Here is a 23,912-nt window from a genome sequence, read left to right on the forward strand (position 1 = left end):
CCTAAGATCCCAAGCCCACCACCCTAACCATTAAGCCAACACCTGGCACAGAGGGGGGTGGAGGTGTCATTAACTACAACCACTCCACCATATGTACAGTCAGACATGTGAGGGTGTGATTTCCATCTCGTTCGACCACTCACGGAGCACGTCACCCATCACATTTCAACGTGATGAGGATGGGGAATCCGATGTCCTGAAATGGCTGCGTACATCCATCTTAAATATTTATATGCTTATAGATCATGAAGGATTGAGCACATCAGGGAAATATCATCAATTTCAGTTTCCTTACAAAACCAAAAAAAGTGCAGGTTAACCTTAACCCAGCCTCACAACCTGGCAAGTTAATATACACAGTGAGTGCATCAAGTATAACATGGGCAATAACTTCCTCATTCGCACTGTACATCCTTGTAATACGTACAGTGTGAATGCTGCAGCTAAATCGGTATACTGTATACAGCATCAAATGAATCGCGAAGAAACAACAGCACATTACCCCGTCCCCCTATCCCTAGCTCCCGTCCCCCTATCCCCAGCCCCCGATCCCCCATCCCCCTAGCCCCCACCCCTCACCACCAGCACCTCAACACAAATGGCGATCTTCGGTGCTCCATTCAGTTTCACATCATCATCATCACAATCATCACAAGGGAGCCGGCACAACCCCGATCCTCTGAGCATCTCTTCAGCGGCCATGACCCTCATTCTCACCGTTGTGTGCGACCGTTGGTTCCTGGTTTCCACGTCTATTGCCGCTCATCGGAACATCTTCATTCACGATGTCACCGTCGTCCTTCTCTTCTTGCTCCGTCCGAGCTGGCGTGACCGAGAAGCGCACGGCCATTGTGACCGCCAAAAGGAGCTGTGATCAGTGCTGATGTCCTCAATGAACCCGAACGTGTCTTGAACACCGGGGGATCTTTCAATATCAAACCGGCTTCTTCCTCATTCCTCTTCTTCTTCCTCCTCCTCTTTTTTTTTCTTCCTCATTCCTCTTCTTCTTCCTCCTCCTCTTTTTTTTCTTCCTCCTCCTCCTCCTCTTTCTTCCTCCACACCCTTTTTCTTCCTCTCCGGATATAACAAAATTGTGAACTCGCCGTTCGGAGAGGTAATGGAATTGAAGGGCCGAAATCTCGGTGGTGGTGGTGGTGGTGGTGGTGGTGGTGGTGGTGGTGCCCAGATGGTGATCGGGGAGGGAAGGCCACCAAATCAGGCAGTTAATAAATTGCAGGAATTCTTCACATCTCTCCCGCTCTTCCTCGCCCTCCTCCCTCAATGGCTCAATCTTCCCCTCACTTCACTTCATTGCTCATTAGTTACTCCTTTGAACAGCCAGGTCGGGCAGAGGTTCAGGTACCAAGTTTCTTGTCGAGCGCTCACCAAGTGGCTTAAGCGCTCAAGCAAGCGCTCCGTTGGAAACCGTTGATAAGGAACGGCCGGCTTGGCAAGCGCTAGCTAGCTGCTTGGTAACTGAACACACACCTGGACATCCACTTGTGATGATTACCTACCTGTTCCTCATTATTCTGAGATTTATCGCAGGAGGTCAAATCTACGAGCACCTATATCCTCCACGGAACTAGTCGTCTCATCACGTGGTTATTACGAACATGAGACGGCATGGCAGGATAGCTTAGACTTAGACTGAGAGGTACGGATGTTCGCCTCTGAACTATCAAGCCTGGGTTTCAATTCCGACCCACTTATGAACTCTTGCTCTGGTATTTTCATGCAAGGCGACTCATCAATGTGTCCATCAGAAGTACGTTGAGCCGGACCTGGAGGGACCTTCTGCCAGCACTGGTGGTTTGTGGACAGGGTCGTTAGGTTAACGATCCCACAGTGGCTTGAACGAAAAGTAGGCGATTCAAAGTCACCCCGAAAAAAGTGACAAATTCCTGCCCTGAGGGATTACTGGGAAGACAACGGCAAACCATAGAGCATAACCAAGCTAACTAGTGTAACCAAACCACCAAGCATAACCAAACTAACTCCTGTTAACCAAACCACCGAGCATAACCAAACTAACTCCTGTTAACCAAACCACCGAGCATAACCAAACTAACTAGTGTAATCAAACCACCAAGTATAACCAAACTAACTAGTGTAACCAAACCATAGAGCATAACCAAGCTAACTAGTGTAACCAAATCACCGAGCATAACCAAACTAATTAGTGTAAACAAACCACCGAGCATAACCAAACAAACTACTATTAACCAAACCACATAACCAAACTAACTAGTGTAATCAAACCACCGAGCATAACCACGCTAACTAGTGTAACCAAACCAACGAGCACAACCAAACTAACTCCTGTTAACCAAACCACCGAGCATAACCAAACAAACTACTATTAAGCAAACCACTGAGCATAACCAAACTAACTAGTGTAACCAAACCATAGAGCATAACCAATCTAACTAGTGTAATCCAACCACTGAGCATAACCAAACTAATTAGTGTAACCAAACCACTGAGCATAACCAAACTACTATTAACCAAACCACTGAGCATAACCAAATTAACTAGTGTAATCAAACCACCGAGCATAACCACGCTAACTAGTGTAACCAAACCAATGAGCACAACCAAACTTCCTATCATACAAGTCTGAAGACGACGATGGTTCACGAGCGGTATTTGACGATGTAAATTGTTTCAGAAGTCAAGGATGAGACAATGTGATAATGTTTGACCAAGTTATAAAAATGATCAACAAGATGTGGTACGAATGACAGGTTATTAGCTGCAAAATGTCGAAAATCCGGTTTCGTTCAACAACTTTAAAAATTTGACCTTTGCATAACCTTTAAAGGTCACAAAACAATGTTGTGGACATTAAAATAAGGAAACAGGATACGTGCTATAGCTTATTGGAGTTAGTTCGTCGAAGAAGGTCGAAAACCTGGTTCGATTCCCACAACTTCTGCCAGCACTGGTGGTTTGTGGACAGGGTCGTTAGGTTAACGATCCCACAGTGGCTTGAACGAAAAGTAGGCGATTCAAAGTCACCCCGAAAAAAAAGTGACAAATTCCTGCCCTGAGGGATTACTGGGAAGACAACAGCAAACCATAGAGCATAACCAAGCTAACTTTTTTTTTTTTAGCTAACCACAAAATTTGACCTTTGTGACCTTTAAAGGTCAAAGGTCAAGGATTATGACCTTTGGTGAAAAACTTCCTCTGGAACATTCCAGGAACAATATAACGTCATATAGGCTATATGGCATTTCGCACTCCTCCGATTATCCATACTTTGATGAAATCAGCGTAAAAACAAACTTGAAGGGGGCGCCACGGGCAAGGTGTTCGAAGGGCAAGGTCACCTCCATAACTCCAGAACCATGAAACCTTGAGACCCCAAACTTTGCCTGCATCCTAAGAAAACACCAGGGAAGTGCATTAATGAGAATTGGGTGTTGGGGTAAATTTAAACACCCCTTTTTGAAGATAATTAACGGCTTACCTCCATGAAAGGCTTATCCTTGGTCAGCCAAAATTCGCCTCATAGGGGGTCTTAATTCAGCCTATTCAAACATGCTTTGCCTTGGAAACGCGATCTGCTCTCACAGATTAATGAAAGTATATAATCAAAATATTATATCCAACTTGAGAATCGGATCTCGTGGACTAAATAAGTGTCGAAATCTGCAAGTTTAAACAAATTAGCGATTTTTATAACTAAGTGTATTTATTTCAGCAAAGCATTAAACTTAACTTTTTCTACTGTTCGGAAGATAATACCAAGTGAAGAAAAGATTAAGGAGTGGGGAAAAAGTGGAACTTCATAAAAGCGCCACAAAAATAATTACCCAGCAGGATCGAAGCTTCTTTTGCAAGCCATGGAGATACAGTCCCCAACGGTCCTTTTTCCAGCAATTGCAAACACGGTTTGTTTGTTTTGAAACCTTTTTGTGTGCTCTGCTTTCTTTGTAAAAGATTAATGTAAATATATTAATGGAGGTACGCGTACTCGCTCTAAACCAGTGTTTCTCAACCTTTTTTGTCCCACGCCCCACTTTGATTTTCAAAAAGATCGTACGCCCCATCATGATTGGAGACACTACAGTATATACTACATATGTATTCAAAATTTTTATTTAAAACTTTATTGCAAATTTTATTCAATTGCTACACACTTCAATGGGAGCCCTGCCCTTGACGCTGGCTGCAGATTTGTTTGATTTGAGGAACCAATTTTGTCAGTTTCAGCCTTAAATCACCACGGTTCGTGATTTCCAGTCGATTTCTCTTAGCTTGCAGCAAATCGGTAACAACACTAAACTCACATTCGACAAAATAAGATGATGGAAAATTGATCAGTACTTCCCTTGCCAAAGTAGTCGAGTTTGTGTATTTCTTTTCGCTCTCCTCAGGCAGCCGCATCATGGTTCCTTTGATCTTGAAAAGAGTTTTCACAGACTCATCTTGTTGCAACTCACATAACTCCTCTTGGTATTGCTATGGTACTTCAGATAAATCCTCCAGAAATGGCTGAGTCAACCAAGAAGGGAACTCATTGCAAAGCTCATTATATTGATTCATTAATTCTGAATCCTCATGCCCCACCAACATATTGCCATGCCCCACCTTGTGAAATACTGGTCCAAACTGTCAAGCCTGGGTTTGAATCCTGACCCAGCCATAAACTATCATCCCAGTGTTCTACAGGCAGGGTGATTCATCAATGTGTGTGCCGTCTCTCGGATGGATGTTAAACTGGGCATCACCTCCACCGGAATCCTCTCCTCTCTCCCCTCTCCTCTCTCCCCTCTCCTCTCTCCCCTCTCCTCTCTCCCCTCTCCTCTCTCCCTTCTCCTCTCCCACATCTCTCCCACCACCCCCTCTACTCCACCTTCTCCCTCTCCCGCACCACTTCTCTCTCTCTCTCTTCCTCTCTCTCTCTCTCTCTCTCTCTCTCTCTCTCTCTCTCTCTCTCTCTCTCTCTCTCTCTCTCTCTCTCTCTCTCTCTCTCTCTCTCTCTCCCTCTCTCCCTCTCTCCCTCTCTCTCTCTCTCTCTCTCTCTCTCCCTCTCCCTCTCCCTCTCTCCCTCTCCCTCCCTCTCCACCCCTCTCCCACCCCTCTCCCACCTCTCCCACCTCTCCCACCCCTCTCCCACCCCTCTCCCACCCCTCTCCCACCCCTCTCCCTTCCCACCTCTCTCCCACCACCCCTCTCTCTCCCACACCACCTCCTCCCACCCATCTCCTCCCCTCTCTCCATCCACCCATCTCTCTCTCCCTCTCTGCCTCTCCCTCTCTTCCACTCCCTCTCTCCCACCCTCCTCTCCCATATCTCTCTCCCACCCGCTCCATCCTCTCTCCCCCACCCCTCCCTCCTCTCTCCCTTCCCACCTCTCTCCCACCACCCCCTCTATCTCCCACACCACCCCCTCTCTCCTCCCACCCATCTCCTCCCCTCTCTCCATCCACCCATCTCTCTCTCCCTCTCCGCCTCTCCCTCTCTCCCACCCTCCTCTCCCATATCTCTCTCCCACCCGCTCCATCCTCTCTCCCCCACCCCTCCCTCCTCTCTCTCTCTCCCACCCCTCTCTCTCTCCCCCACCCCTCCCTCCTCTCTCTCTCTCCCCCACCCCTCCCTCCTCTCTCTCTCTCCCCCACTCCTCCAACCTCTCGCTCTCCCCCACCCCTCCCTCCTCTCTCTCTCCCCGACCCCCTCCCTCCTCTCTCTCCCCCACCCCTCCCTCCTCTCTCTCCCCCCACCCCTCCCTCCTCTCTCTCCCCCACCCTCTCTCCTCTCTCTCTCCCCCACCCTCCCTCCTCTCTCTCCCCCACTCCTCCAACCTCTCTCTCTCCCCCATCCTCCCTCCCTCTCTCTCTCCCCCCACCCTCCCTCCTCTCTCTCTCTCCCCCCACCCCTCCCTCCTCTCTCCTCCCACCCCTCCCTCCTCTCTCCTCCCACCCCTCCCTCCTCCTCTCTCCCACCCCTCCCTCCTCTCTCTCCCCCACCCTCCCTCCTCTCTCTCTCTCTCTCTCTCCCCCCACCCTCCCTCCTCTCTCTCTCTCTCCCCCCCACCCTCCCTCCTCTCTCTCTCCCCCCCACCCTCCCTCCTCTCTCTCTCTCTCTCCCACCGTCATCAATGTCTCTCTCTCGTCGTCGTCTCTGCATCATCATCATACTTTTGTCATCGTCATCAATGGCCATCATCATCTTTTACGTATCATCATCATCTTTTGCCATCATCATCATAATGCCATCATCATCTGATCATCATCTAAATGCGCCATCATCATCTTTGCCATCATCATCATAATTTTATCATCGTCTTTTTGCCGTCATCATCATCTTTTTGCCATCATCATCATCTTTGCCATCATCATCATCTTTTGCCATCATCATCATCTTTGCCATCATCATCATCTTTTTGCCATCATCATCTTTTGCCATCATCATCTTTGCCATCATCATCTTTTGCCGTCATCATCATCTTTGTGCCATCATCATCTTTTTGTATCATCATAAATGAAATGTCTTTGCCATCATCGTCATCTTTGCGTCATCATCGTCAATAATCGTCATCATCATCTTTTTGCATCATCATCATCTTTTGCCATCATCATCTTTTGCCATCATCATCATCTTTTTGCCGTCATCATAATGTCTTTTTATCATCATCTTTATCGCGTGTAATGTCTTTTTATCATGCGCGTCATCATATTGCCGTCATCATCATGTCTTTATTATTAATCATCATCGTCAATGCATTCATCATCTTTGTATCATCATGTCTTTTGCCATCATCATCTTTGCCGTCATCAAATGTCTTTGCCGTCATCGTAATCATCATCTTTTGCCGTCATCATGTGTCTTTTTGTCATAAATGATAATTAATACTGGCGTCATCATGTCTTTTTGCCATCATCATGTCTTTTGTATCATCATCTTTTGCCGTCATCATGTCTTTTTGCCATCATCATCTTTTGCATCGTCATCTTTGCCATCATCATCATCTTTTGCCATCATCATCTTTGCATCATCATCTTTTTGCATCATCATCATCATCATCTTGCCGTATCATCATCTTTTGCCATCATCATCATCTTTTGCCATCATCATCTTTTGCCATCATCATCTTTTGCCATCATCATCTTTTGCCATCATCATCATCTTTTTACGCCATCATCATCTTTTTACGTATCATCATCTCTTTGCATCATCATCTTTTGCCCATCATCATCTTTGCATCATCATCTTTTTGCCCATCATCATGTCTTTTGCCATCATCAAATCTTTTTGCAGTCGTCGTAAATAATGTAATGCCGTCGTCAAATAATGCGCGTCATCTAATAATGCGTAAATAAAATGTGTGTGTCATCAATTGTCTGTTTGCGTCATCGTAAATGTGCGTCATCGTAATTAAGTCATCATGTCTTTTGCCATATAAATAATAATGCGCGTCATCATCTTTGCGCGTCATCGTAATATTAATGCGCGTAAATCATAATTTTGCGCGTCATCATGTGTAATTTTCGTGTGTGTAGTAAATATGTCTTTTTACGTCATCATGTCTTTTGCATCAAATGGTAATTTAATGCGCGTCATCATATGCGCGTAATATTAATAATATTAAGTCGTCTTTTTGCGCGTCGTCGTGTTAACACGTCGTCATCATCTTTTGCGTCGTCAATCTTTTGCCATCATCGTGTAATACGCGTCATCATCTTTGCGCGTCATCAATCTTTTGTCGTACCCTCCCTCAATGTCTTTTGCGTCATCTCCACCCTCCCTCCTCTCCTCTCTCTCCCCCCACCCTCCCTCCTCTCTCTCTCTCCCCCACCCTCCCTCCTCTCTCTCTCTCCCCCACCCTCCCTCCTCTCTCTCTCCCCCCACCCTCCCTCCTCTCTCTCTCCCCCACCCTCCCTCCTCTCTCTCTCCCCCCACCCTCCCTCCTCTCTCTCTCTCCCCCCACCTCCCCTCTCTCTCTCCCCCCACCCTCCCTCCTCTCTCTCTCTCCCCCACCCTCCCTCCTCTCTCTCCCCCCCACCCTCCCTCCTCTCTCTCTCCCACCCTCCCTCCTCTCTCTCTCTCCCCCCACCCTCCCTCCTCTCTCTCTCTCCCCCCACCCTCCCTCCTCTCTCTCTCTCCCCCCACCCTCCCTCCTCTCTCTCCCCCCACCCTCCCTCCTCTCTCTCTCCCCCCACCCTCCCTCCTCTCTCTCTCTCCCCCACCCTCCCTCCTCTCTCTCTCTCCCCCCACCCTCCCTCCTCTCTCTCCCCCCACCCTCCCTCCTCTCTCTCTCTCCCCCCTCCCTCCTCTCTCTCTCTCTCTCTCTCTCTCTCCCCCCCCGCACCTCCCCTCCACACCTCCCCTCCACACCTCCCCTCCACCATTGAGTAAATAATATTTTTTGAGTAAATATTTTACTAAATTAATGATGCGTTGTGAATTTTATACAGTGTTGATGATTATATCAGTACATTATACGTGCAGGAAACCAGCGGACTTCACAGAACGTGGGTTGACGGAATGAAGGAAACAACGAGCATCAGAAAAATAAAATAGTCTGCGCTGATTTTTGCGGATGAAGGAGATGATTCGGAAAAGTACAACGTGCGGTCGTAGTTGTAAAAGTCGAACATTAACGTTATATGTGTCACATCCTCCAAGACTGAGGGAATTTAACCAACAACAACAACAACATCTCCGAAGAGCGAATTTGAGTTTTCACCTTGTTGTATAATATATATATATATAGTTGTAAATAAACGGTACGGTCGGTCCTCATTTGTGAGAGTTTCCCAGAAATCAGTGACTTGTGTATTAATAAAGGCGAAGAGTTTGTAAATGGTGGAAATACCGAAGATTTGTGAAGACAAATCATCAGAGCGTTGCGGGTGCCGCGCTGGCAGCCCTGAGGGCCACGGACGTGTGGAGGAAACAGCCCGGAGGGCGACCGAGGGACATGATCGTTTGACGTGATCCCCCTGACCCCCCTGACCCTCGTCACTCTCGTGCATTCTCTTTCCCTGTTCTCCTCAGCTGCGTCTTCTCGGTGTGTATATATTTAAAAAAAAAAAACCGTCCTTTCCCGAACTCTTCCAATCACACCTCATCACCTTCCTGTTTACCCCGGCTGTCTCCGCCCCGGAGGCCGCGCTAGTCCACACCGTGGGCTGGAAGCGGTGGGAAGGCCACCGGGACGACGTTCGGCCTGGCGGAGAGTACATTCCAAACGTCGGTAATCCGTCTGCTTGTTCCGATGTCCGAGTTGGTTTAGCGGTGACTGTCGTCGAACTGGTGTCCGTGATGTCCTGGTTGAACGGCCTTTCATCGTTGTCCGGCCACATCTCCAGCCTCACCCGGGACTTGCTCACCGATGGATCCGAGGAGTCTGGTGGTGAGGATTCCTCTCCCTCGCCTGCCGGTGGTTGCGAGGGAGATTACCCGTGTTGATGGATAGTAGCTGCGTTAATTTGTGGTGACAGCTGTGTTGGTGAGCGTACCTGCTGTTTCAGAGTGTGTGTTGACAACTGATCTTTGTTTTCCACATTATTACAAAGATGCGTCTGTTGCCATGACCCGTGACCCGCACGTCCTCGCATGACCCGCGCTGCCTCGCGTGATCCGCACTCCCTCTTGTGGGCCGCACACCCTCTTGTGGGCCACGCTCCCTCTTGTGGGCCACGCTCTCTCGCATGACCCATGCTTCCTCTTGTGGGCCGCACACCCCCTTGTGGGCTGCACACCCTCGCATGACCCACACTCCCTCTTGTGGGCTGCACACCCTTGCGTGGGCCACGCTCTCTCGCATGACCCATGCTTCCTCTTGTGGGCCGCACACCCCCTTGTGGGCTGCACACCCTCGCATGACCCACACTCCCTCTTGTGGGCTGCACACCCTTGCGTGGGCCACGCTCTCTCGCATGACCCACGCTTCCTTTTGTGGGCCGCACACCCTCTTGTGGGCCACGCTCTCTCGCATGACCCATGCTTCCTCTTGTCAGCCGCACATCCTCGCGTGGGCCACGCTCTCTCGCATGACCCACGCTTCCTCTTGTGGGCCACACATCCTCGCGTGGGCCGCACACCCTCTTGTGGGCCGCACACCCTCGTGTGGGCTGCACACCCTCACGTGGGCCGCACACCCTCACGTGGGCCACGCTCTCTCGCATGACCCACGCTTCCTCTTGTAGGCCGCACACCCCGTGTGACCCGCACTCCCTCGCGTGGGCCACGCTCTCTCACATGACCCACACTCCCTCGCGTGACCCGCACACCCTCTTGTGGGCCGCACACCCTCGCGTGACCCGCACTCCCTCGCGTGGGCCATGCTCTCTCGCATGACCTACACTCCCTCTTGTGGGCCGCGCTCCCTCCCGTGACCCGTGCTTCCTCCCGTAACCCACACTCCCTCTGCCGTGACATCCCTCATCCTTCAGACCGAAAGGCTGCAGCCTCTCCCTCTCTTCAGACCTTAAAAGAATCACAAGATGATCAAACACTTGGAATATGTCTTTCAATCCTGACCAGTCTCACACTGTCATTATCTCTCTCCAAAAGCACCGTCTCACAACCCTCCTCTTCCCATCTACTTTCTTAACAATCCTCTTGGGGAAGTTCAACCACTCGCACTCCTGGGTCTTGCTATAAGCAATATGATCTTTCTTGGGCAAACTACATTTGTAAGTTGGCCTCCAAAGCCAGCTGCTGACTTGGCATCCTCTGTCGTACAAAGTCCTTCCTTGGCACACCTGAACTCCTATTCACCTACAAGGCCTGCACCTGCAACTTTATGGAGTACTACTCTCCCTTCGGGGCTGGCTCCCCTGCCTCGCATCTTGTTCAGCTTGATGCCGTGGAAACCAAGTCCTTCAAGATCATTGGAATCTCCTGTGCTGAAACTCGGTCTACAGCCTGATTACTTCGCCATCAGAAACAGGTTGGTAGTCTCTCTGTCTTCTTCCGCTTCCTTTCACCAGAAGGGTGTTGCTGGTGACTGCACATGTGGTCACCTGCAACCCTCTTCTGATGAAACTCCCAAAATCCAGGATCACTGCTCTCTTCCACTCATTTGTTCCTGTTTTTCCCCCCCCCCCCCCACCTGTAGAACCAACTTCCACATTCTCTTCCATCTCATTCCTCTCTCCAGGTTTTCAAGACAATTGTTCATCACCTTTTCAGATCATCCCCCTTCCAAAACCATCATCTTTTCCACCCTCGTTAATCCCACCCCACCTCCTTCCAATATTCCACTTTTCCCTTCCTGAGAGTTTTTATGTGTCCATCTTTTTCACCTCCCCACCTCCCCCACTTGTCCCCCCCCCTATCCCTCATTCTTCCCCACATCCTTTATTTTGCCAAGTCTATTTTGTCCCTCCCCTGTCTCTGCTGTTCATTTCCGCTGTCACCAAATGTGGATGGAGCTTATGTTTTCACCCCTGTCTGTCTGTCTGTCTGTCTGTCTGTCTGTCTGTCTGTCTGTCTGTCTGTCTGTCTGTGAGCATGATATCTCCAAAAAGTTGTGGACGGATTCAGACGAAACTTGGTGGACAGTTTGGGGTGTGACAGACGAATTAATTCGATTTGAATCTGGATCCGGATATGAGGATTTTTAAAAGAGATTCTCCACCATTGAGAGGTGGGGCCGAAACGATATATAGCACGATATCTCAAAAACTTGGTGGATGAGTTGGGTAGGTGACGACAAGCCCATTAGATTTTGGTTCAGGTCCGAATCCAGATCTAGCCTATCAGGTGGATACAAAACGTAACCTGTTCAGCCTGGCGGAGGTATGCGCTACTTCCGATTGCCGTTCTTGTTTTGTTCTGTTATTTCCTGATCAGTATCTCATTCGAAAATCTGTACTCGTCCGTGCTGATCGTGATTGTGGAGTATTGTTGTGATCAGTATATTTCACATTTTAATTTTTTTTTATTTGCTGTTGGTGGTTGATGGACATGGGCTGGGGTGAGTGGTGTTTGTTTGGGCAAAGACATTCGACTCCATGACGTCAGGCATTGATAACATCATGAGGAAAATGAATTAATTGTAAAGATGTTTTATTTCCTGTTGATTGTGTGTATGTGTGTGTGTGTGTGTGTGTAGATGTGGTGACCAATCCAAACCACCTTGCAGTTCGACAGAGGGAGCTTGAGGCCTTGTGTGCAGCCCAGAAGGTGGAGGTGATGAAACCGTTTCACATACTGCTACGTTACAATGGGAAGTATCCAGTCATGACGTTCCAAGGATGCCGCACCTAAAATGGGAATGAGGGTAGATCAATGTATTAAGGAGAGGTGTGATCGTGCCGGTCCAGCGTTTGTCATGTCACGGTTCGTCGTTCTTCTCCAGCATGTGGATGTGGGTTAGCGTTGTTTCATGCAAGGACGTGGCGGTATCGCTGATGCAGTTCCCCCTGTAGGTTGGAGCAGAAATTTTGAACTTTGCAAGGGTATTGCCGATAACGCGCTAAACTTGAAGGACACCGTGGGATCTTTAATGCCCGCCGTCTTATGGCGGTAGACAGGACACTCGGTTTAACGTCCATCCGAGGGACGGCACACACATTGATGAATCGCTCACCCTACCTGTAGAACACTGGGATGAGAGTTTGTAGCTGGCTTGGGATTTAAACCCAGGCTAGATGGCTCTGAGGTGAGTTTGGATTGGCTGATTGATGGAAATTTATGAAGCTGTGTTAATTATTCAATGGAATTTGTTTTTATCTTTGTCTTCTCCCTCGGAGCAATGACGCTGCACAATGGCGGGGGGGGGGGGGTAGGGGCATGTCAGATTTAAGGGGGACCTGATCACCACTGAGCCACCCTGACCTCCCCTTCCCCAGTGCCCTTTTTCCCTGTTCCTTTGCTAAACATCAGCAGGGCATTGATGTAACATGGGATCTGATAATGAGCTTAATATCAGGAGGTCAAGAGTGTAAGGAGTTGAATATGAAAGAGGAATCAATTTAATATCATGACAGGAAGGCTGAATTGCTTCTCAGAGAAACAATTTCAGTGATTTGTAAGGTCTAAAACCCTTGAGTTTGTTGGGGCTTCACCCCTCCTGGATCCACACGGGCACTCCCCCTGTGATCCCTGGGGACCTAGTGGCCCCCAGACCATGAGCAAAGATGATCACATCGCTCACCCACAGTCTCAAGCTTAAGGTTTGCTACCCTTGTATGTCTTGCCCCCACCCCCCCCCCCAGATACAGTTAATCACCAGGCCCCTACCCCTCCATTGCTGGGTGGAGCCTAACGTTCTCATCGCTTGACCTTGTAGCTCTCAACGCCTGACCTGTTACCTATTGTTGTTAATAATCACATGGAGGCCTAGACATTGTTGGTCATAAAGCCGTTTGACTTTTGGTGATTTTCTTTTTCACATTTGTCATTTCCCAACCACTCTGTTACCATATCTCCAGCAACAGTACGAAGTCGAAGTAACACATTGATTGGATTATTTTTTATTTTTTGGAACCAGAGGTCAGAGGTCATGATCAATTTATGGTGAAAAGCAGTGAAAAAAAAACAAACAAACAAAATATAAAGTGTGCTTTGTTTGATGCATGATGGAAGAGACTATGTTCAGTGACATGCTTTGCCTTTTCACGTGTATTCTACTCATACATTTACTGTGCGTGCTCCGGTATGCAGTGTGAACATCTACAAGAACAGAAGGCATCCGCTGAACTGCAGCTTACTCGTCTGTCTGCCGAGTACCATACGCAGCTTCAGAACAAAGAGGTACCTTCAGGTTCCATGTGAGGTGGTATGGTCGGATTGGAGCATTTCTCCTCTTTTTTTCCATCACGATGACTCGTACATGAGTCTTGAAGCTCGATATCACTCCGATGGAGCCAGTGACCTTTTGGACGTTATATCACATTGGCCTCCGTTTGTGGAGTTGGGCTACTGAGTACAGATTATTTAATACCTTCTAAAACATGCATAGCAATGACTTTGCCAGGCCTGGACTTTCGAGTTCCTGAGAAGTTGAGTTGGGGGTTCTGCAGTCGTGGCCAAAAATATTGGCACCCTTGCACTTTTTTTTTCAAATAACTCACAATTTTCTCGAAAAATAAGTTTAAATTGACGAAAGTATTTGGTCTCCACAATTCTTTATTTCACTGTTTATATTACAGAACGTTTGTTTTTAATTCAGAACTTAATATATCCTTTTAAATCAGAAAATAAAAATAAATGGCATTGAAAAAATTATTGACACCCTGGAGTTGATATTGGGTATCACAGCCATTGGACAAAATAACTGCAGTGAAGCATTTCCTCCAGCCATTAGTGAGTTTCCTCCATCTCTCTACCGGCAGTTTGGCTCTTCTTGTGCAAACTGCTCCAGTTCTCCTAGATTTGTAGGGTGCCTTCTCCGAACTACTGTTTTCAGATCTCCCCACAGGTGTTCAATGGGATTTAGATCTGGACTTATTGCTGGCCACTTCAGAACAGTCCAGCGTTTTATCTTGAACCATTCCTGGGTGCTTTTTGAAGTGTGTTTGGGGTCATTGTCCTGCAGCAAGACCCATGACCTTCGATGGAGACCCAGCTTTCTGACACTGGGTTGAACATTGCTCTCCATAATACCTTGGTAATCTCCTGATTTCATGATGCCATGCACACGTTCAAGGCACCCAATGCCAGAGACAGCACAGCAACCAAAACATCACGGAACCTCCTCCATGTTTGACTGAAGGGAAGGTGTTATTTTCTTTGAAGGATTCATTTTGTTTTCTGTAAACATAGAGATTATGTGCTTTAATTTAGTCTCATCTGTCCACAGGACATTCTCCCAGAAAGATTTTGGCTTTTTCAGGTGTGTTTTGGCAAACTCCAGTCAGGCTTTCTTACGTCTCTCTCTCAGCAGTGGGGTCCTCCTGGGTCTCCTACCATAGAACCCCCTTTCATTGAGTTGGCGACGGATGGTGCAAGTTGAAACTATCTTACCTTGAGTCTGCTTGACAGTTGATCGAGGTGCTTTCTCCACCATTCAAACACTCCTTCGCTGCAACCTTCGATCAAGTTTTCTCTTGCGGCCACGTTCAGGCAGGCTGGCTACAGTGCCATGGGCCTTAAACTTCCTGATAACATTGCGTACGATGGACACAGGAACATCAAGGTCTCTGGAGATGGACTTGTGTCCATGCTTGACTACAATCTTGTGTCTGACCTCCTCAGACAATTCTCTGGTTTTCTTTCTTTTCTCCATGCTCATTGCGGTGCACACAGTGACACAAAACAGCAGAATGACTCCTTTTCTCTATTCAAACTGGTTGAATGAGTGATTTTTATATTGCAGGCACCTGAAACTCTCCACAGAGTGCGAGTTCAATTCCAAAGTAAAGGAGAATCACCTGCTTGAAATCTAATTATTCCTAACAACTTCTAAAAGGTGCCAATAATATTGTCCGTGCCATTTTTGATCTCTGTGTGGAATAAGCTAAGATTTCGTAATTTTTTTTTCAGCTTTTTTGTTTTGTTTTGTTCCACTGCGAACCAAAGAAATGTCATATGTGGATAACAAAATATTTTTTTAAATTTCAACAATTTTTTTTGAAGAAATGGTGCATTATTTGAAGAATGTGTAAGGGTGCCAATGTTTTTGGCTACGACTGCACTTCCTGAAGTCTGCCTTTATACCGTCCCATTGAAACGTAATGATACAAAGAAATATTTTAACCTTTGTGTCCGGCTATAAATTGTGACGTCCTTTCCAAGCAAAGGGGCTCAATCAAATCGCAAGACCAAAGCTGATATATTGGGTAAAATGAAGTTTATTTTATTTTGTTTTTTTTTTCCGTCAATGTGCGCCCAAAACAGCAAGTACAATCGGTCATGCCAATGTCTCATTGGTTTTTATTCCCACGCACTCCCCTTTAGGTGTAGGTTTGTTTTTTAATAGGTTTGAAATTATAATCACTAACGGATGGTCCATTGTCAGCTTGTATCATATGAGGTTTATTCTGCGATTCTAAAGAGCTGCCACACCGGGGAGCCTTCAAGGCTGTAAATACTGTAGTCTGTCACAGTGGCATTCACAAAACACTTTGTTACTACTACTGTTACTATTCCTACTATCACCACTACTACTACTTCTTTGTTGGCTCCAATTAGTCTCACCTTTTTGTGAGGTTGATCAGGGAACGTTTTTAGCCCAGTTCTTTCACGAACCGGTTGGGCAGGCCTGATGTTTGACTGAAGTTGGCAGGGGTTTCTAAGTTGTTCAGGGTGCTGACTAATCATATACTCTTTGTGAAAGACACTGAAGGATCTTTAACATCCACCAACGCCCATAGTGATGGCAGACGGGACCTCCGGCTCAACGTCCATCTGAGGGACGGCGCACACATTGATGTATCGTCCTCCATGCGAGACAGCAGGATTCCAGTTTATAGCTGGGTCGAGATTCAAACCCAGACTAGACAACCCAGAGGAGAGTATGCACACCTGTAGGCCATCCTGCCAGCCCTCACAAAACACTTTGTAACATGCTGTGTGATTTGTATTTAACGACGTACCTATTCCTCAGTCCTCGCAGGTGGCCGTTTTGTTCGATAATAGGATTCGTTTCATGTTCTCTCACATCATTGAATCAAATGGTTGTTTTTCCCAACCCCAGCATTGTGTTGTGGGTTTGTGGTGTTAAAAACAAACACGTTTTCTTACCTGGGCATTTTGTTGGTACATTCGTTTAATTGGTATCAGCTTCAGTGGTGTAATGGTTACATAATCCTCTCTGAGTCTGGGAGGTCAGCGGTTCAAACCCTGACCAAGTCATACAAGGACTTAAAAAATGGTACATGCTAATTCCTTGCTTGACGCTCAGCATTTTAAAAGAACAGCACACAGACAAACAACTATAGGTTAGTAATGATCGTGGAAGGCTTTGGTGGGCCCAATGTCTTCCTGAGCCAAAGTTATTATTATTATTTTTGTATACACTGTCAAGGTTCGTATGAGAGCTAACACACAGAACGAACAAGGGCAGCAGGAGACAAAGAGGGGTGGGAGAGGGAAGGTAAAACCAGTGGGAAACAGAAACATGAGATCTGTGGAAGGGAGAGGCATGGGGCATGCTACACAGGGTAAATAAGATCGACACTGCAGGGACTTACAGGTCCTTACACGACAGGGACCTTCAGGAAGGAAAGCAGGGAATTTGAAGGAGGTGGGTTTGGGGTGGATTAACAGGGGTAGAAAAGATCATGGGTTTTGGATTGGGGAAGATAAGAGATGGTGGTGAACAGCTGTTTGGAAGACCTGGAGGGAAGAGTGGGATTGTAGAGTGTGGGAGTTTGTTCCAAAGGTGGGGAAAAAAGAGGAATGAAAGAGTGAAGGTGGGCAGTGATTCTTCATTTTGGTAGTTTTACAAGTAGGGGGTTACTGATGGACCTTGAGCGCCCTGTAGAAATAATGGGGGGGGGGGAGGGGCATTTCTCAGACAGAGCGGGGGGGGAGGGGGCAAGGCCATAGAGGAGATGGTAGAAGACAGAAAGACCACCGACCTGCCTGCGGTGAGAGGGTGAGAGGCCCATAAGATTCAGCCTCATCATTGGAGATACCAATGATCCGAAATCCCTTGGTTTCCACAGTGTGAAGCCGAGAAAGGTGAGAGGCAGGAGCACCAGCCCAGAGGGGAGAGCAGTACTCCATCAGGCTGTGGATGAAAGCTTTGTATGTGGTCAGGAGCTCAGGTGTGCCAAGGAAGGACTTTGCATGACGGAAGATGTGCAGTCAGCGACTGGCTTTGGAGGCCAGCTTGACATCTCCAAAACGGTTTTGCAGAAATTCACGAAACTTGGTACTTATGATCACCACATGGCAAGAAGGTGCAAGACCAGTATTATTTTTGTGGCGGGCTCAAAATTTCAAATACCAAAAAATACAATTATGGGCACATTGAAGAAAAAATTTTGATTAAACTTTGTATGTGCAAGCAACATTAGAGAGGGGGGGAGGTTGGGGTGCATGCATGCATGAAATATGTAACGAGTCTTGGATTTGACCCCCAGTTCATGCCCCAGGGGGTGGGGACTTGGGGTAATATGAGCCAGAACGGGGAAAAATAAATTTGAAATCAAAATTTGATATTTGGTCATTCCTGGTGGAACTGTTTGCCATCTTTCAACTTTGCTTTCGGTAGGAAGCGTGGGGATTTGTCATGGTGCGCCATCGACTTCACATTATCCCCATGCTTTTTGAAAAAAAAAACCGGGGACATTGTCTGTTTCTGTCCGTCTGTCTGTCTGTACATCTCTCATGCTGTCTCCTAAACAGTTGTGCAGAAATTCACCAAACTTGGTAGTTATCATCACCACATGGCACGAAGATGCAAGAGCAGTATCATTTTTGGCCCTGCCCCCCTCTTCACCCACACCCCTCCCTCTGGGTGGGGTCAAAAGGTCAAATACCCTAAAATGCAATTACAGGAACATTTTAAAACATGTTTTTTTTAAAGATACTTTGTATATGCAATCAATATTGGGGGACGCAAGAAATATGTAATGATGTTTTTTTTTGGATTTGACGTCCGGTTCATGCCCCAGGGAGTGGGGTCTTGGGGTCACAGGGGTCAAAATGAGGGGAAAATATTTTTTTAACTCAAAATGTTATATTCCGTCATTCCTGGTGCAACCTCCACCGAAGACGAGGGTATTGCATTTGGGTCCATTTGTTTGTCTTTGTTTGTCTTTGTTTGTTTGTTTGTCCGCACAGAACTTTCATGGTTTTCTCCGCAACTGCTTGTTGGATCAAGACAAAATTTTCACCATAGGAGTGACTACTCAAGTATGTTTTATTCATAATTATGACGTCATTAGGTCACGTGTCATCGTCGGTGTGGCAACCGTGTTGGAAAAAAAACGGGAAAAAACTTTGGACCTCTGTATCTGAAACTGCACCAAGAAAAAAAATTGAAACTTGGCATGTAGCAAGTACTCCTCATGGGGAATGAGTGTGATGTTTTTTTTTTAATGTCATAGGTGCCTTCTTCATGACGTCATTGCATATGTAGAACGCTACATCTGATCAGTATGAAATTTTTTTTAGGGTTATCAAGGGATAAAAGATAAAAATTAGAATAGTTGATGATGTCATCGGTCACTTGATTCGGCAGCCATATTGTTAAAAAAAATACCCTTCAAAAATCTTCTCTGAAGTGGCTGAACAGATCGGGGCGAAACTTTACATGTATGACCGCCTATCCATGAGGTACCTTTGACCTTCGATTCGACCATATGTTTACACATGTGATGTCAAAGGTCACATGCCTAAGCAGCCATATTGGATTTACCCTAAAGCATATAAAAATATTTTCCAGAATGGCTGACAGATTGAGGGGAAACTTCACACAAATGTTCCCCATGCCTTGGGGATACCAGGGTATTCACAAATAATTGATAAGTCACATGGTCTGTCAGCCATATTGGATTGAGGGAAAATCTTAAAAAAAAATTCTCCTGAATCGCTTAATTAATCGACGTGAAACTTCACAATTATGATCGAGTCGTAATGGGGAATAAATGTTTTAAATTTCAACTTGATTGGACAACTGCAGCAATGCCAACCCTCCCGATTTCATCGGGAGGCTTCCGAAAATTCACCCAAACTCCCGCCCTTACGATCACTATCCTTATCCTCCCGAAATTTTGATATTTTTGCACTGTTCACTAATCAGAATGTACTAGTATGAGAATTGAATGAAAAGCATCGTCTGCTACGTATAGCATGTGGTAACTCCATAACGTTCGCTGCTACCAAATTGTACGTAAAAAATTGCAAATTCAAATGAGGAGCAGCGAAACATTGGGTCTGGATCTCGCTTATGCGATCATGCACTGAGATTTAGTGCATGCGGTATGTGTGCAATACAGTGCATGCGGTATGTATGCACAGTGTGTATGCATGCGATACGCTCACTGCATGCAGCTGGGCCCCGTACCAGCCCGGCGGTCGCGACCACCGTGCGGTGTTTAACAGCCGCTAGAGTTCTACGAGTCGCGCTGCAGCTGTGGAACATCGACTTCGAAGTTACCGATGCTTCAAGCCCTCGATGTTGATTACGAAATGGCAGAAAAAGAAGCTTACGAAGACCAAGGAAATGGTCACAGAAGTACAAGACCGAATACAGTCTCCATTACCGGTGTATTCGAAAGTCTGAAAGAGGAATTCATCATGCGTATTGTACAGTATGCAGCGTTGATATTTCAGTTGAGCACGGAGGTCGCGATGATATTCGGAAGCACGTTGGAAGCAAACGGCACACAGACATTGCAAAGGAGAGATCTTCGAGCACGAGTACCGGTACACTTCTGAATTATTTCACCAAACAAGGGACAAGCGAGGAAGAGGATGTTACCCGGCGAGAACTTCTCTTTAGTGGATTTATTGTGGAACATAACTTGCCCATATCAGTCTCAGATCATGCTGGACCTCTATTTCAAAAGATGTTTCCAGATTCAAAAGTTGCTTCAAAGTATGGATGTGCAAGAACAAAAACTTGCAAGATGTGCAAGATGTGCAAGAACAAAAAAAAAAAATAAATAAAAAAAAAACAAGAACAAAAAGCAAGAAAAAAAAAGAAAAAAAAAAGAACAAAAAAAAAAAGAACAAGAACAAAGAAGAAAAAAAGAACACTGGTCAACAATTTTTTACTTTCTGAATGTTGTCTCGATTTCTACAAGTGAATTAGGGTATTCTGGCACTGCTGAATCAGGAAATGGCATCCGTTTCTCTCCATCAGGTCAGGTTTTTGTGCTAAGTTGATTTGAAAAAAATCAGATCTTGTGACAAAATCAATTACATTTTTGTGGCATTATCAGCTGATTTTTGTCAACACATATCATCCTAAACATGTTTTTAAGAAAAAAAATGTTTTGCCAACAACATTTATTGATTACATGATAGAAACATCGATTACTGTCATCTGAATGGTGGGCATTGATAAAGGTAAGTACAAGTAAATTGCATGTTGCGTCACCACTGTTCAAACTTCAGGGCTTGAACTTCCGTTTCTTCGAACTCCTGGAATGTTCAGCGGCAGGGAGGTCTCTCTTCAGATTCCAACAGTAGTCAGCCATCATGACTGCGTCCCAGCGACCCTGATACCTGGTCTCCATCTCCTTCATGTCCTGATGGAATCTCTCCCCCTGCTCGTCACTCATTGAACCCAGGTTCTCAGGAAACCGGTTCATATGTGAAAATAGGTAGTGCATCTTGATGCTCATGTTGCAGCCCAGGTTTCTGAAAGCAGTCAGCATGTTGTTGACAAGTTCTGCGTAGTTTCTGGCCTTATTGTTGCCAAGAAAGTTCTTCACTACCAAAACAAATGTATTCCACGCTTCCAGTTCCACTTCGTTCATTGAGTTTTTGAACTCTGGATCTCCTGATGAGCTGACGGATCTGAGAACCATCAAAGATGCCAGCTTTCCAACTTCTCCATGGTCAATCCTGGAAAAGCCTGGCACAAGTAAGTGAAGCAGTCACCATCTTTGTCCAGAGCCTTGGTGAACTGCTTGATTAAGCCGAGCTTGATGTGCAGCGGTGGGAAGAGTATTCTGTCTCTGTCCACCAGAGGGTCGTTGATGACGTTTCTTTCTTTGCATGGCACCAATTCCTCCCGCACAGGCCAGTCCTTCTTCGTGTAATGCTGAGCACGGTCCCTACTATCCCACATGCACAGAAAACATGGGTACTTGGTGAAGCCAGACTGTTGTCCCAACAAAAAGTTCACCATCTTCAGGTCAACACAAATAAACCACTTATGCTGATCATAACCAATTTTCTCCAGCACGTACTTCACCGCTTCATACTTCTCCTTCAGTGTAGTCGAGTGAGCAATGGGTACAGAGGCAAACTGGTTGCCGTTGTGTAGCAGAACACATTTCAGTGATCGCTTGCTGCTGTCAATGAACAGTCTCCAATCTTTGGGTTCGTACTGTGGCACTCAAGCTTGAGCAGAAGCGCATGTCATAAATTGGCGCATGTAGGTATTGTACATTCTTCAGAGTTCGTTATTTCAAGAAATACAACTTTTTGTATCACATTATTACAAAATCTGCCCCATTAACTTTAGTTTTGATCCACGAACTTTATGCTTTGCCTCACCAATTTTTGGAAGATTTTGAGGTTTTATGACTTCAAACTGATCCCTTTTCGACATAATCACCTAGAACTATCGTACCTGAATACTTCTTGTCATTAAAATAATTATTTCCAATCAAAACAATTATTTGACATGACATTTTACCCCCACCAACTTCTTCTAAAATGCTCCACACATGCGTATATGTGAACAAAAATGTAAAAAACGACATGTGGCCATATCTCAAAAACTTGACCTGATTGAACAAAACTAATGTGAGTTTTGGATTCAGCGCATCAGATTCGTCCTAAATCAGCTTAAAAAATGCAGACAACAAATTTGTTGTTGACCAGTGTAATTGGTGAGTTGTCAAATGTTACTGCTTCATCTATTGCCGATATTGCTAGACGAGCTCCATTTAGCCTAGCTACAGACGGTAGCAATGACAGTGGTGAGGCCCAGCTATATCCTGTCCTGATTTCGTACTATGACAACAGTGCTGGGATTGTGAAGCAAGGTTTGCTAAGTTTGCCTGCGTGCAAACAAGATTCCACTGGAGAAAACATTTTCAAACTGCTTGATCATGAGTTCAGTGACAGGAAAATTCCGTGGGGAAATTGTGTTTCCTTTTGTGCTGATAATGCCTCTGTCATGGTGGGCAAGCACAAAGGAGTCGCTGCTTATATCCACAAACAAAATCCAGAGTGCTACATCATGGGATGCCCTTGCCATATGATGCACAATACGGCCAAGAAGAGCGGCTCAGGCCTTACCCATTGAATTAGATGACTTTCTCATCGATATTTACTACTACTTGGACAAAAGTAGTAAACGCGTCAAAGGAGTGAAAGCACTGCAAGAACTCTGTGATGCCCCGACACACAAGATTCTGAAGCATGTCGCAACAAGGTGGCTGTCCCTTGGTCAGTGCCTAGACAGGCTGATTGAACAGTGGGAGCCACTTCGCCTCTTCTTCAAAGAAGAAGTCCGAAGAAAAATGCAACCAACTGTAGCCAAGACTCTAACAACGAGCAAGAAGGACGGCACTGTATCTACTGCCAGTACTGGCACTGCAGGATCAAGCACTAGTGGAGCAGCATTCACCACTACCACTGCAGTATCTGCTGCGAAGAAGACAGCAGGGACAGCACCAAAACCAATGCTGAGAACAGGTAGCATCACCGGCCCTTCATCACGTTCATCTACAAAGCAGATCCCTTCAGAGTCGAGAAAGACTGTGATAGTCCCATCTACAGGCAAAGAAGGACCCAAGTTAAGTTCTGCTTTTGCCAAATCACTTGATAGAAGCTCAGCAAAACCTTCGAATCAGAGGTCTTCTTCCTTGGCTGCACCTACCTCAAGCTCTCTCCTCAAACGTAAAATTGGATCTGGTACTACGAGTCTGACCTCTTCTGCTGGCAGTAAACGCAAGTGTGATCTCCCTGCGGCTAAGTGTACTACGAGTTCTACAACTAAAGCGCATCTTCCTCAAACACTGTGCAGGAATCTAGAGAAAAACGTGTCAACAGGATGTTCTTGTCTCCACAAACAAAACTCTATTGTTTCTTCCTTCGATATGCTAACAAGCTTTTGAGAAGGGGAATCTTCTGCTCCAAAGAGACGAACCCTGTATTCATCTCCTGATCTTGGTCTTCTGGTCTTCTGAATTGAATGGTCTTCTGAAAGATATCTTCGTACGGTTTTTGAAACCATCGGTGTCATCGGTTGCTCTGGTAAATGTACCCTTCTCTGACAGAAATCATCAGAAGAATGATGAGGACCTCAAGATTGGGAACGATGCCAAACTGTATATAAGGGAACAAAGGAGTCTCAAGAAATCCACCTT

General features: G+C 46.2%; 2 protein-coding genes across 10 annotated transcripts in view; one reads left to right on the plus strand and one right to left on the minus strand.

Annotated features, from left to right (window-relative positions):
* LOC147023857 (solute carrier family 12 member 5-like) overlaps positions 1 to 8,987 on the minus strand; it is an 81,428-nt gene extending 72,441 nt beyond the window's left edge. For 3 of the 7 annotated variants that reach the window (XM_085889722.1, XM_085889724.1, XM_085889720.1), the window contains exon 1: positions 8,828 to 8,987. In XM_085889722.1, the coding sequence (XP_085745848.1) occupies positions 8,828 to 8,987 (160 nt within the window). Of the gene's footprint in view, positions 1 to 717; positions 1,487 to 8,827 lie in introns of those variants that run through there. The other 4 variants (XM_085889726.1, XM_085889725.1, XM_085889723.1 and 1 more) reach the window with 3 other exon arrangements.
* A 119-nt stretch (positions 8,988 to 9,106) lies between these two features.
* The window catches only part of TRIP11 (thyroid hormone receptor interactor 11), a 102,498-nt gene continuing 87,692 nt past the window's right edge, over positions 9,107 to 23,912 (plus strand). For 2 of the 3 annotated variants that reach the window (XR_015060403.1, XM_085889718.1), the window contains exons 1-3: positions 9,107 to 9,367; positions 12,077 to 12,153; positions 13,630 to 13,719. Coding sequence is in view for 2 of the 3 variants with exons in the window: in XM_085889718.1 (XP_085745844.1) it covers positions 9,277 to 9,367; positions 12,077 to 12,153; positions 13,630 to 13,719 (258 nt within the window). In the remaining variant the exon portion in view is untranslated. Of the gene's footprint in view, positions 9,368 to 12,076; positions 12,190 to 13,628; positions 13,720 to 23,912 lie in introns of all 3 variants that reach the window. The other variant, XM_085889719.1, reaches the window with a different exon arrangement.

The sequence above is a fragment of the Eptatretus burgeri genome, chromosome 7 (assembly GCF_056783735.1).
Source record: "Eptatretus burgeri isolate ZD-2024b chromosome 7, Ebu_testis_v1, whole genome shotgun sequence".
NCBI lineage: Eukaryota > Metazoa > Chordata > Myxini > Myxiniformes > Myxinidae > Eptatretus > Eptatretus burgeri.